At 27.8% G+C, this 15,910-nt stretch overlaps 1 protein-coding gene across 2 annotated transcripts in view; it reads left to right on the plus strand.

Moving 5' to 3' along the window:
* The window catches only part of LOC123296983 (probable G-protein coupled receptor Mth-like 1), a 136,088-nt gene extending 121,263 nt beyond the window's left edge, over positions 1-14,825 (plus strand). The window contains exons 5-6 of one of the 2 annotated variants that reach the window (XM_044878721.1): positions 11,591-11,777; positions 13,833-14,825. In XM_044878721.1, coding sequence (XP_044734656.1) covers positions 11,591-11,777; positions 13,833-14,024 — 379 coding nt within the window. In that variant the 3' untranslated portion in view covers positions 14,025-14,825. The remainder of the gene's footprint in view (positions 1-11,590; positions 11,778-13,832) is intronic. The other variant, XM_044878722.1, reaches the window with a different exon arrangement.
* Positions 14,826-15,910: the final 1,085 nt, after the last annotated feature.

A 15,910-nucleotide genomic window follows, 5' to 3' on the forward strand; every position in this document is an offset into this window, starting at 1 on the left:
TAACTAATGTATTAGTGATTATCAAGAAGAGGTAACGACAATGAAAGTATCAAATTTAATTCTTATCCAAAAGAGTTAATTCAGTTTTGTAAGTGCTGCCCTTTGATTGGTTGGCAACTAACAATGTAAACCAATAAACTTAAGCTTGATTGAGATAGCCTAATATCTGGATTCTTGGTACTTTAAAATATATAGGGCAGTCCAAGTTATAACAGTAGGGCTTCAGTTAACAGAATGATAATTTCTCAATACTTTTATAGCCGGGAAAGCCCGCTTTTCTAGATATAGAGTGTTGAAATTTTGGAAAAATATGACATTTCTGTTACTTAATCAAAACGGATGTCAAGGAAAATTGCATATTTGGCACACGGTATGAACTAAGGATTCTTTATAATTTAAAGCTATGGACATAAATTATGAAAATCAGTGGTAAAGATATGGGTGTTACAAATATAAAAATGTTATGGCACGTACAAGTCTCCCTCGATGTTTTTCGTGATTTATCACCATAAGCTTTAAGCCATGAAAGATCCTTAGATCATCATACTGTGTGTCAAAATTTCATTTTTTCATTTGTCTCAAAATTTCAATACCCCGTATATAGACAAGAAGGCTTTCCCGTTATATACCATTTGCTGAAATCCTGCTGTTATCATTAGGACCACCCTTTTTTACAAGGTAAAAGGTAAAAATGCTACTGCTAGCTTTTTTTTTCTTTTTATACTATGTAGTGAAACCTGAAGAAGTTATATTGAACGTTTCAGTGGTTTCATGAATCTCATATATCGCATCAAAATTTTGTCATGAAGAACTTTTTTCGATTGTAAAGAAAAATAACATTTCAAATTACTGAAATGTTACGTATTTCATTATACAAAATTGGGCTCATCTTGGGGGTAATTAACTGAAAATATAAATCACCATCAGTAAGTAAACATTCGAAGATCAGAACATTGACTCAGCCAGGAGTCAAAATGCTGAAAATAGTGGAACTTAGGCCGTCTACCTATCTAGTACGTATATTGGCTTCATCAACTTACATCTCCCAATAAATAGCATTCATGAAACTGCGTCTCTAAAACTACCAAACCACGCATCAGCTTACAAATTCATTGCACACTTGATGAATGCTGTGCTATAAATAATTACAAAAGAATTTTTCAACAACAAGAAAAAAAATCTGTAACATTTAAAATACTGATTTTAATGAATGAATTGAGAGAATAAGAATAAAGAAATAATATAAATGAATGAATTATTTTAAATGAACATAAATAATTATGATTTTATTTCAAGCAGAACAAAATTTAAATCTATACATACACAGGTACACCAGACAACATATCGAAGGAGAGAGGGGAGAACAAAACATTCATTGGTTTTATATAAAACTATAAGACGTTTTTTATATGAATAATACAAAAAAAAATTAAGAATAAAATCAAATGCATTAACAGGAAATGGATACAAAAAAAATATTTAAAAAAAAACTATATAGTCTAATTGTTTATTGAACCAAATGTAGTTTTTCGGTTGACAAGAATAAAAGAATTTTTGCTGGATTTTTATCATAAAAGAACTGAAGATGATCAAATTTAATAGTTTATAGTTTTACAAAGTGTTCTTGAAATGTTGAAAGAGAATTTGTATTAAATCTTGCCTAAAAAATTTGCAACTTGGAACGTCCCGAACTCTCTGTAAATACTAAATAACGTAAATCTCGTTATAATGTCGATAATTTTAATAAAATTCAGGCATATTAAAAAAAAATACTTTATGATTATCAAAGGGATCATATTTTCTTCAAAACTATACCTACCCAGTTTATAAACTATATCTTGTTGGGAGCTACATTCAAGCAGTCCAAGTTTACAATATCGCTTCTTTTATTATAATTTACTTCTTATATATATTTATATTTCTTTAGTTCTTACAAACTGCTTCCCCTTATTTCTCGGATTCCATTAACGAATGTCCTAAAGACCTAAACTATGTCTTATACTTGGTATTTTATTATTCGTGTGCGTAGTCATGGTAGGGTTCGCTTCCAGTGAAAAGGCCCAGTTTGGCGTTAAAGGAGGCTGTTATGACTAATTTGCAATTCTTTACATGTTAATATTATACAAAATGTCAAATTAAAATTATTGAAAAACACTAATTAATTAAACTTAATGCATTAAAAATTGTGAAAATAAGAAATCAAATTACACAAATATTATTTTTAACTGTAAATTATCATAGTTATTTATTTAAATTTGTGAGAGTATTTATTTGAATTTGTGTTATTAAATTTTCAATGTAAGTCATAAATGCAATCCATACAATTATACATGCATCCATACAATTCTATAATTAAAGTAGTGTATCGTTACCATGGAAACACCTCCAAAAAAACTCACGTACGGTGCGAATACGCTGATAATTAGTCTTCGTCTTAATTTGTCTTAATTCATTCCACTTTCAGTTTTTGCAAAACTTCCAGTACTTTTACAATAAGACAAACAAAGAGAAAAACAAGAATCGGCGATTATTAAAACAAGTTCCCATTCAGTTTATATAAAATGCAACTAAACATCCAGCAAGCAACATAGAATTTAATTTTTTTTCTAACAATTCTAAATGGCATGTTCACACTATTCATTCTGCTTGGACAATGAGACCTATGAGACTTAGTAACATTTTTGGGAATATATATTAAGATTTGCGGTTGAATTTTGAATATTTCTTTCCTTATTGAACTTAGGTAAGAATGAAATACGTCTTGCTTCTGGGGATACATCTTAACGGGATCTTAACGGAGGATGCACGCTAGTAAAGCAATCCAATTTCTGTCTAAATAATTTGAATACCTTTGAACTAAAATGATTTAAATACAGCTTTTTCAACAGCAAAACTATCCGGCAATTATAATTTATATTGCTAAAAAGACGAGAATTTTTTTAAAATTGCCTTAAAATTATTATAAAATCAGCTATTTTCGAAGTTTTTTTTCCAAAATGCAGTAAACGTAGTAGTCTCACAACTGCATTTAGATGTCTGGATTTTCAATAAGAAATTAAAAATCCCAAATTCAGCCTTAGTCTCTAATACAAGAGTATAATCATCTTGTAGTATGAACCTACCTTTATAATAATATATGTATACAATTTCTTTTTATATGGAGACTTCTTTTGATTATAAAATAGTGGAGTAATATGATAGAGACAAACAAACATATCACCAACATTGCTCGGTTCTTCTTCTTCTACTACTAAATACAAATGAGTATTATTTTTCTAAAAAAGAACGAACCTTTTGAATTTATATTTATTAAAAACATGTCTGTCTGTGTTGTTCCTGCCTCAGTTTTATCCACTATACTTTACTCGACTTTTTCTACGCTTATACAAAGAGGAATTATTTATATAAAAAAAAACAAGTCTACATGTGAATTAATCTCACGTATCATTTAATAGGATGTTGATTTAATATACATTATAATATGGGAAATTGTTGAATAATAATAAAGAGCGCATTCAGATTTTTTTTTTAATTTTAAATTCTATAGACCCGTATGTCGTTCAAAATCAGCTTTAGATGTACTTTTTTGAATTTAAAATCTACATTAGAAATAAAGAACTACATTCTTTTGTATAGTTTTAAAAAAATTACAGTTCCTGAGGAAGAATGTAGGAAACGTACTCAGAATATATTTATTATACTCTAATGTGTTTTATCGCGAGGAACATAAGTCTCAAACATTTTCATACGTTAAGAATATAAATATTTTTTCCATAAAGTGATTATCTCTAAGTCTTTGGGTATCAATATTTCAAAAACTATTATGTATCGAAAAATTCTACTCTTAATTTTCGTCTAATTTTTCTAAGTTCTAACACAATCCTCCATTAAAATTTGAAACGTAAGTCTCAAATATTTTCATTCACTGGTTTTCTTTTTTGGAAACGTCTTTAATAATAAGATTTGTGGTACTCTATAATTAAGTTTAAGCATAGTTCATCGAAATATTTTTGTTTGAATTTGATAAAAATTGTTGTTCCATTACATAAGCACATAACGGTGTATTTATTTTTACTACGTAAGAAAATACTAAAAATTTTCATTTTAATGTGTTAATTATGATTAATTAGTCGAAATAATAATAATAATTAAACTATCATTAATTAATCAATTTTAATAAATAAGTTGACATTTTATTTTATAATATTTTGTAAACAAATATATAATATTACATACGTCATAATTATTGTAGACTTATTATGATCATAGACAGAAAATACTCATTTAACAAGAATGTACCCATATAGTAAAATTGTTTGTTTTTTTTTCAATCTCTGGGGAAATTCGATTAGCTAACGCAGCACTTTTAATTAGAATTAGGTACTCCTTATAAAGAGGCAATCATTTTTCGTTTTCTGAAAACAATTTAGTTAAGAAATGAATTTAACGATCTACAACCTTTTATTTGTATAAAAAGAGTTATTTCATTCAATTTTTTTTAAAAGTAAGAAACAAAGGAAAACTTTAATTGTCAAAAATGGTTTTTATAAATAACTAATAACTTTACATTATGTTTGATTAAATCAGAATCATGCAAAGAAACATTTTTGGGTAAATCTGCATTCAATTTTTACCGAAACTATGCGGTTTTCAAAAAAATGAAATTTCAAACAAGAAATTTTAATAAGAAATAAGAAACTAATTTGAAGTGTTCTTCTATTTGTCATTATTTATAAATCAGAGTAAACTTTTAAATAAACCTGGAATCCTAGGCCGTAAAATGTATACCATAGGTCCAAAAATTTTTTATTTGAATCATTTTTCTGGATAAATCTTATTTTTCGAGTTTCGAATAGGTTATGATAAATTTTTTTTAAAAAACAGCCTATATGAAGAGCGTATATAGTGGTTTAGTTTTCTACTTGATGAATGTTTTCGTATTTTGCTTTTTACAAATAGATAGATATATTATTTACATAAATTAATATCAAGTTTTGTTCATTTCTATAAAATATTTTTCTGTGTATAAATATTTAATTTGTCTATAGATATATTAATATTTTTATAAAAATATTATTATTCCAATCACAATAATAAATATAAATGATTTTTATAATGTTTTAACCTTGTACGGTAATTATTATACATAATTATTGTGGATTGATTGTTCATATGCCTGCCTTCAAATATAAATGATTATATTTTGGTCTATTATATTATTAGGTAATTAGTTTTTGAACATATCTAAGAAAATTTTTGCTAATTAAGTTATTGATTTTAAAAATAATTACAGTCGATCCTGGATAAGCGAAAATTCAAGAGATAGAAGCCTCTTTTTCGGTATGGAGGTTTTTCATTTAACCTGTTTCTCACTCAAAGAAATACAGGAATCAATTTTGGCACTTATAGAAATTTTAGACAAAAACAATGTTAATTAATTTCACGAAATTGAAGGATGGGTCATGAAAAATTAAATACGCTCGACTGTCGCTTTTAGTGATATTAGCAAATCTTCTAGAGGTTTAGAGGTTCCTTTTTCTCACTTATAGAGATTTTAGAGGTTTAAAATAACAAGACCTGGCAATTACTCTAACTTGTAGAGTTTTCTCGCTTATCCAGGTTCACTTACCCAGGTTTGACTGTATTGTTGAAAATAATAAAAGATAAAAAGAAATGCTGTTCTGAAGTAAAGTAAAAAATGGCCAAGGTGTTTATTTCTTTCTCGAGTCAAAAAACATAATACTGTTGACCTATTATATTTTCTTGATCGAATTAAGTAATGCATGAAAATTGATTTTACCGCTGTATTTTTACAAAATTGTGGTTTGTTTAAAGGCATGTTGCGTCCGCATCAAAATTAGAAATTTAGGTACATAAATATAAAAAATAATAAACTTTTGAACAACGAAGGAATTGTATATAATGATGCTTTGAAATCAGAAAAGACATTCATACACCTTGAAAGAAAATATAGTGAAATCTCAACATGGCGTCAGTACAAAGACAATCTTGGAATTATATAAAATGTATTTTAGCAAAGATTTTTTCTATCTTCGTCGAGACATCGTCGGGCAAATTAAGACATATGCGGTTTCCCCATGTTTAATAAAAATGAGTTTCAAAGCCATTTATTTTTTTTTTATTCTTAGAAATCTGATAGATGTAAAAATGAGAAACTTTTCGGAAGAAAAATATTGAAAAAGAAATTTATATATTGTTCGTTTTAAAATATATGACTCCCTTGCGCTTTCATAAAATATACTTATTTTAAATATTCGAAGTTATAAGATTTGGTTATTTTTTATCGTGGTTATATATTTAATTTGTAAGTTAAAAGTAGTACCTTTGTCAACTAAAAATAAGCATGATTTTCTTAAAAATCAATACAGTTTATTATTCATCATTTTATATTATTATTACTAAAATTTCAATAAAAAAAATCGTTTATAATCAAAAAATTGTATTACAAATAAAGTTTTTTATACATTTTGTTCTTAATTACTGCACGATTATATTGTAAAGAGACCTTGAAATTCTTTTGATTCACTTCAGTAATTTGCAGACACGAAATGCATTGAAAATATTATTTTTTTATTTTATTTTATTCAATTCTTTGTAATTATATACATGATGTATGAACCAATCAAAAATAATTTTAAAAAGCTTTTTTTTTTATTTGATTTATCTCTCGCTTTTGTTCTGTATGATATGACTTTCTGGAATTTAAGAGAAAATAATTAACTTCCTACAGATATAGTTGCATTAAAAAATGTAATAAAACTCGTAAAAAATTTTACCCATCTTCAAAATTTGCCCAAAATATTTAACAATCATAGAAAAAATATTATTATTTACAAAATTATAAAGCAATATAACTTGGATTAACGTGATTTCTACCATTTTTTGCTTTAAAGTTTATGTGAGGCAGGTAAAATGGCAGAGAATGTCAATCTCTACAAAATTTGAAAATACGGTAATGACAAAAAGTGAAACTAAAATAATCGGCCAAGAATATGCATTTTAAAATTTTATCTGTTTATCTATTTGAAAGCTGGTGCTTTTCATGTGATCCCATTTCATTTTGGTCCAGTTCTGACAACTTCGGTAGGCATCCATGAGAAAACCATAAAAGTCTTGAATTTGCATTAAAAGTCTTAAGTATGCACGACGAATAACTCAATATCACGCCAACCGATTTCGATTATTCTTTTTTTAGTGACAAATTAGTTAGTGTACTTCAAATTCACTAAAAATCACAAATTAAAAAAAGCTTTTAACAAAAAGAAAACCGACTTCAAAAGAAAAACTTTTCCAAAACAAATTAATATGCACTAAAAAAAAAATAACGATAATATTATGTAGTTAAAATTATTGATATTTTTGGAGTCGGTGTTTCCTTGGCTGACACCGACTCCAACAGTAACAATAATTTTAACTATATTATATTATCGTTATTTTTTTACTTTTTAGTGCATATTAATTTATTTTGGAAAAGTTTTTCTTTTGAAGTAGGTTTTCTTTTTGTTAAAAGCTTCTTTTCTTTTTTTATATATCAAAAAATGGTGCAATCCACTAAGAATATATTATGGATATATTTATATATGCTTGCTTACTAACTTATATATGCTTGCTTACATGTATAGTAACTTAAAACAATACTGCTAAAAAAGCCTACTTGTGTCAGCCATATTGCCCGCTTGATGTCATTAGTCGTCAATACAGGGTACAAGCAAAACTTAATTTACCACTTTTAAGTAAAGATCGTGCAATTAACTTGCCGTCAGTGCAATTTATTTTACAAATTCAACTAATATCTCGTTTAGAAATCGAGAAATCATAAACTATTGAATTATTTATTATATTTAATATATGTGACTCCATGTCGTAGAAAATTGATATAAATACAATAAAGTATTAAAAGAAGATTGATTACTTCTTAAACAGGAAAAAAATGTTACTGGTACCAATAGGTATAGACGAACAGGACAGAAACAACTTGAGCCAGAGTCCGTCGATCCATCGATCCAAATGATACATTTTAAAACTGGTTGTTTAGTGACATTCCACATTGTTGATTGTATAAAGTTAATTATTATGAAAAACGATTATAAACTTTATAAGTACTTTTATAGAGCTATTTTTATAGACGATACTTATATGTATTTAATGTCCAATAATAATATCATCACTTTAGTTTTAGTAAATAGTTTTTGTAAAATTTTTATTATATTTTTATAAAAATAATAATAATGGGAAAATTTCTATTTTAAATGCAATATAATTATTTGTTGTTATTTGCTATTTCCGATGTCTATAAAAAGAACACGGTAATTAATTTAATAATTTTAATTCGGTGAAAATTTGGTACTCGATTTATGTATCAACTGTTGTCTGTTCGTTTCGGAGACTAATTTTAGTTGTATTCGATGCCATCCTAAGTAAAGTCATTTTTTATCATATTTCTTGGAAATAAAAATTTTTTCTTTGCTAAGGAAATATAAAATAAAAAAACTGCAAAAAAAAAGTACCAACTTTTGAATTAAACGCGCGAAAAACCATAGTTTATTTAACTATTAGACAAATATTTTTTTAGATATTTTTTTAAAATCAATCCGAGGAATCCCTCTTCAATATAGGATGTAGGGCGATATCTCAGTGACTATGCCGCACAAAAGAGTCCCCTAAAAAAGTGACCAAAGTGTCTATTTCCCATTTAACAATTAAAATAGATAAATAGTTAATAACCGTTGGCGCTGTTTTCTTTGTACATTGCGCTTGCATGTTGGTTTTAATTATTTTATATATATATATATATATATATATAATCATTTGTTATAACTGTGTAAGGGCACTATGAAGGATTTCATCTTATCATTACGAATCACATATTTTAAAACGGGAAATTTTTGAATATTTTTTTTAATTGAAGGGTATAGACAGATAACAAGAATAGAGGAAAATGATTTTGTTACATTAAAATAAAATATTTCACATATGTTACAAAAGCTTCTTATTTCCTATTTTATAAACTGCGCGCCTGATATACACCCTTTGTAGATTTTTTTTTTTTTTTTTTTCACCAAAGAAGCTAGATTTTTGCTATCAGTTACTGTTTAAACTATTCGATTTACATGTAAATGTTTCGAACAACACACAAGTTTTTTAGTTTTTTCGAAAATTTTCAAAATTTCCCAAAATTATTACAATTGGCGGCCGGAAAGCAATGTAAAGATTCTCAGCACAAAAAAATCAGCTTTACATCCCGTTTTGCCATTTTAGTTGTGTTTTTTTTGTAAGTTTTTACTGGCGTCTAAGTAGTCTCCTTAAATCATTATATAATATGAACATGTTCTTGTTTCTAAGAGCATTTTAATTAACAAAGTTAAGAAAGACAATCAATGTTGCTATTCATTTTATGAATACATTAAAGTACTAAACGACTGTTATTAATTAGGTCAAGGACACACCATATATATAAAACATTCACAGTTGATATTAATTAAACATTTTAATTGATATTAACAAATACGTGGAAATTTTAAAATCATTTTCATCCAGAAAATAAGTGTCATTATTTGTTTATAACAAATATTTAAATATTTACTTAGTTTTCTGTAGGGAAATTTCCAATTTACTAAATAGAATGTTTTTTTAGTTAAAAAACGGCAAGAAAATTTAAGGCATTGTGACCCTTATAACTTTAAACTAACATTCTGAAATTTCCTTTGCAATTTAAATATTTTTTATATTGTGTGATCCCATAAATTTTTCTCATAATTTACCACTCATCCTGTATTTGTCAAGTAATCCGTTCTTTATAAATATACAGCAGGCATGGGCAAGTTATTTTAAATCGAAGGCACCATTGTTATAACTTTATTGTGTGCCATAAACTTTAATGTGTGTCTCTTTGTTCAAGTCCGCATTTCTCATAGAGGAGGAAGCGAGCCGGGTATACGATTCTTCTACCTATCTCAGTTTCTCTAATAGTAATGAGGTAGGTAAAAAGAAACTGTTGCCTCTCTGTCTTACTCGTATTTTTGGTTGTCACTGGTTAGGTTATCACTGTCTTACTCGTATGTAAGTTACAGAAGTCGGAGGGAATTCTCTGCAAAACGGTTTCGTAGCCACATCACTATGAAAAAAGATCAAAATGAATTTTTTATCTTAATCTTCTTAAAAGCTATTTTTTAGATATAAAAGAGAAAATGTAGGAGACTTTCATTAATTATGCTCGCTAAAATTTTAATAAATATATGATGAGCTTATAGAGTACACAAAGAAGTATCATTTCTAGGAAAATTTTAAAATAATTACATGGAAAGTTTGAATTACACATAGTTCTGGACAATGTTTTTAAATAAGCGAATTTTTAAGAATTTAGTTTTTAATAATTATTATTATTAAATAGGCGTCTGCAAAATTTTTATGTTCAAAAACATAATGTAATTGACTTTAATTAATAAAACACTTTCATGAAACAATTATTTATCAATTTGGGAATAATTTACAAATTAAATTCATTCATTACAGTACAACAGTGTCTACAAATTCCGAATTTTAAGTTAACATTTTACCAGAACCATTCAAAATGTATTAAGGTAGTTCGCATGTGGAATAGATAATCTTCTATGGATAATGGATAATAATCTAAGTATTTTTTATGGACTTGACTTTAACAAGTGAACTACTAAACTGTAGATTTAAAAAATTCTACAAAAAAATGGCAAAACCTTTGACTGTAATCAAATGCAAAAAGGAGGGTAAAAATTAAAAAAAATCACTTTTTAAGAAAACTAATTTCAAAAATCATTGTGACAAACTTACACCCAAAAAAGAAAAGTTTTCCTAAATTTCTCTAAATAATTAAACTTCGTTGAATAGCCTGTCATTAAATATTCTCAAAGACACTCATTATATTTTTATACCATGCATATATGAAATATACATAGTATATTAAGTTTAGTCCCAAGTTTGTAACGCTTAAAAATAATGATGCTAGGAAAAAAATTTTGTCATAGGTGTTCATAAAATCACCTAGTTAGTCCATTTCCGGTTGTCCGTCCGTCCGTCCGTCCGTCTGTGGACACGATAACTCAAAAACGAAAAAAGATATCGAGCTGAAATTTTTACAGCGTACTCAGGACGTAAAAAATGAGGTCAAGTTCGTAAATGAGCATCATAGGTCAATTGGATCTTGGGTCCGTAGGACCCATCTTGTAAACCGTTAGAGATAGAACAAAAGTTTAAATGTAAAAAATGTTCCTTATCAAAAATTAAACAACTTTTGTTTGAAACATTTTTTCGTAAACATCACTGTTTACCCGCGAGGGCGCCAGTTAGGCGGAAATTTTATAATATGTACTATACTTGATTATCAGTTATGTATGCCACATGTTTGTATGTTTTATGTGATAAAGAAATCAACACTGACTATGCATGGTATTTCAACAATTAACTCAGTCAATTGTTTGTTTTCACTTGTTTTAATTTACTGTTTAACGATGTTTTACTGTACACATATACTTTTAATTATAATGATATTATAAAAAATACTTAAAAAATTGATTACCAAGATAACGTTGCACAGAACACTTATTTCCAGGGCCGCATTGGGTCGTGTCTGCTTAAAATTGGTGGTTGTTATGGGTGTATCATGGGGTGCGGATGTCTTATCGTGGGCAGCTGGTGGTCCAAAGGAATTATGGTATTTAACAGATATCATCAATACATTACAAGGATTGTTTATTTTCATTGTGATTGGGTGTCAACCTCAGGTATGTACTTTAATTTACATTAAAATAATTAGGTTTAATTATTACGGAACCCAAAGCTACGGGAAATAATAAACCATGCCAACTAAAATAGTTATCCAAAAAGAAAAGAATCCCGAACAAACCTTACGTAAAAACACTAACAGTCAAAATTTAATAAAATAAAAGTTAAAAGCACGGCTACGGAAAAGCTAAAAACAAGCATGAAATATAGAGGCAGATCAAAATCCTGATTAAAAAAGCCTTGGATTGAAAAACAATTTTTGTCGGAAGCCAAAAACATTCACGAGTACGAATGAAAGCCTGCGACTACAACTGTTTTTCACCCAAGACCCAATAAATTTTGATCTATATATATATATATTTTTTTTTGTATAATTTGTATAAAGTCCTTAAATACCTACCTTTAATTTGATACGAGACATAACACACTTAGCTTGAATTTTTTTAGTTTATATAGCTTTATGACGTAAGACGAGCATCATTTTTTAAATGCATAATGTAGTACACAGATACTCTTGAGAATCTTTCATTTCATTTCAAACACGATACATTTACTTTCAATTTTTCTATTTAAGTCCATAACTTTATAGCGAGCTTATTATTGTCGAATTAATAAATCTGCTTATGCACTATATTAAAATTTACAGCCGGAAATGGTTTTTTAAGGGTTCTTTGAATCCTGCATAAATCTTGCGTGAATATTTTGTTCTTACAAAAAATAGTTTTATAAAAACAAATAAGTTTTGTTTGAAAATAAATTTGATAATTCATTTCCAAATTATTATTAATTAACTTTTTTAATGAGAAAAGTTATGCTGCTTTAAATTTTCAAACAAATTAAAATAAAACAGATAAAAATAATGTAAATAAAATCAAATAATTAGTTTTTATTGAAAATTTTATAATTTTTATTATTCAATTTTTAATTGAAAAATACTTATGGCGACAGTCACGAATGTTTTTATTTCATTTTTTTTATTTCTTTTTGTTTCATAAAAGTATTTTATATTGTGTTTTTATAAATGAAAACTGTTATTTTATTTTTATTTTTTTTGCCTGACTCATAAAAAATCGCAGTTATTAATACACTCAGCGGCACAGAATTTTGCCGAAATAGAAAATTATCAAAAAGTTGACGTAATATTAGAAACCTGTATCTCCATGGAAAATAATCCGATAGATCCGATTTTGCCAATGCGTGAGTGTAGTATCAAACAACAAAAATTAACAATTCTTTTTTGTTAAATTTGCTCGAAACCGTTTTTCTAAAATCAAATTACCTCTAAAGTCTAAATAAATTAGATTTCCCTGCATGTTTAGTTTCTCATGTATTTGTTGGTTTTAACTTTCAGATAGAAAGTTATTATATCCGCCCCACAAATCGAAATCACAAATTTTATGGCATCTTTACGTTTTGAGCTGTCCAAAATACTTTTATACACTTTTAAAAAATGTATGTATATATTATGTATGTATATGTGTGTGTTTTGCCTGCAGTTTTTTTCCATTAGATTTCGTTTCCATTCCATTAGATCCTTTCCCTTTTTAGAGTCAACAAGTACTTCATCACTATTTTTTACCTTTTAACCTTCGTTCATTCACCTTCTGCCCCATTTGCCGGCGCCGTTACCCAAATTTTTTTTTCTCGCTGATCTGCGCCACCCTGAACTACGCGGTGCCTGTGTGCTTGTATAATCATTTATTCTCATAGACTCCCTATTCTTATTTTTGATACCGCAGACCCTTTTCTATTCTCATAGACCCCTTTCGAATCGACCACAGGGGGGCGATATAGACCACTTTAAGAATGACTTCTCTATTGGAATTTAAAAATTCAAGAAGTTCAGCTCGTGATCAAAATTTAGCGAGTTTAACTCTTAGTAGATTAACATACAATTTTATCAAAAGCATTGAATAATATAAATTTTGTTTTTAATTTCCCCTTGGACTTACTTAACACAGTTAAAATATTCGTATCGTTATCGATTTGACAAAAACGGAAACCACCTCTAATATACAAATAAATGATATCCCTTATTTTTTATATTGTTACAGGGTTGGGCCGCAATGAAACGTATGTGGTGTTTATTAAGTCGTAATGTATCCGGTGCAACAGGTAATGGTAATCATCATTCATCATCATCACATGGTCTACCATCTCTGGGGGATTCAATCACGAATCATACAATTACAAATACAACGAATGTTAGTTGTAAGTCATCGATGCCGCTAGAAACAAGTTGTTGATGTGCAAACAATACCAAAAGACTTTCATGTTTGTTTGTTTTTTTATAATTTGAGAAAAATAGCATTATCTTATGAAATTGGACGTCACGAAAGATTGGATGACGACGAGTGTCCAGTTAAGATCAAATGGTGTTGTAATAGGTAGTCTACGAGACTTAACTTTCAAGTGGAAGCAATGAAACAATCCCCACTACGTGTTAGTTAGTTTTTACAAGTATTATTTGATCAGGAAAGCTAATCAAAACCGACTTAATGATGAACTGATGAGTTTAGTCTCCGAAATCTGGGTGCGCATAAAGTCTGGAATAATGTACACAGCCTATAAAGTCCTTTAGCGGAGGTAGTTATGTTCAATATAAACAGATACTTTGACCACTCGCTAGACTACTATGACCTTACTTATCTTGTGGATTAAGTTAGGCTAGGTAAGAGTGGCTGTTCTGGGGTGGGACACATTTAGAATCCGTTGTAATATCGAAAAAGGGTTGGCCATTCCCGTCCGCACTCCATGAACCATTTGGAGCTGTTTTAGGACAGCAGCTTGCAGTTCGCAAACGGAACTCCCGGATGCCTCTTGATGCTTGTATCTGCTACTCACAATTTCATGGTATATCTCTGTGTCCCGGTACCCATACCAGGTTTACATTCATTTGTTCCGTCAGTTAATTTAAGCACGTACGGCAGTCCTGTGCTATCTTTGAGAGTAGTTGGATTAGTTGAGAGTCTAAATCGGTTAGTGTTAAACGGAGTGTTAGAAAAGTACCGAAACATATAAGAACAGATAGAATTTCGAATAAAATTTTTGCTAAATATGCTGAATTCTAAAAAAAAAATGTTTGGGTAGTACCTAGGTTTTTTATGTGAAATAATTTTCTAATAGTTTTCCTCTACCTCGTTGAAAGTCAAGGTCACTCTCAACTCAACGTCCATCATAAGTGAATTCTCACAGGAACTTGTAATGTCTCTACTTGTGAGTTGAATATCGGAAACTAGTCTACAGAATATTTGATCTCAAGTGGACTCTCATCTTAATATTGTGACGTAAAGATGTATGTAATCCATTGTCACATAAAATAATGTTTATAAATCGAAAGAATATTAATTTTTTTTTTTATTAAACGTGACAATTATTTTTTTTAGTATTTATTTTAACAATAAAAGAAGAATTAATTTGTAAAAATCTATGTGTTGTACAATAGAATTTTGTCCGTAACTGTTATTTTTTTTACAATAGAAATATTATTTTTTTACATAATTTTTTTCCGTTATTATACATCATAATACATATTTTTTCAATAAAAATATAAAATGGACTCATTCACTTTAAATTATATTTTTTATAGACCCTTTTAATATTTATAGATTAATTTTTAACTATAAATATTAATAAATAAAGAATATGTGAATTCCCTGTTATCTTCCTTGTTCAATTTATTTATTTTTTTTTAAATCAATATTTTTGCAAACGCAGATTTTTCTAAACTTAAAACCAATTGAAGATTACTAACATTCCTTCTTCTCGGCATCAATATATCGTATTTTTAATTTTACTGAATGAGTTCATTTAATTAAGTGAATAAATAGTTCTAATAATAGATTATTAACACTTGATTTAATAAAATTTTTTTTTTTTTTTTTTTTGTAATCTAAGTAGTACTTAAAATGTTTCAAAAAAGTATAAACTAAAAAATATACGTACAAATATCTTGCCTTTGGAACAACGAATTTCGAACAAATCGAACAAATATTTAATATATATTTTTGTAATATAAATAATATTTTTTTTCTCCATGTGATCTCCTTTCAATTTCTTATTTTCTAAAATGTAAACAAGATAGTTATTTTGATTGATGTCTCAAATTCTAGATTGACACTCTAGCCAAATA

Source organism: Chrysoperla carnea, chromosome 3, assembly GCF_905475395.1.
Source record: "Chrysoperla carnea chromosome 3, inChrCarn1.1, whole genome shotgun sequence".
Lineage (NCBI taxonomy): Eukaryota > Metazoa > Arthropoda > Insecta > Neuroptera > Chrysopidae > Chrysoperla > Chrysoperla carnea.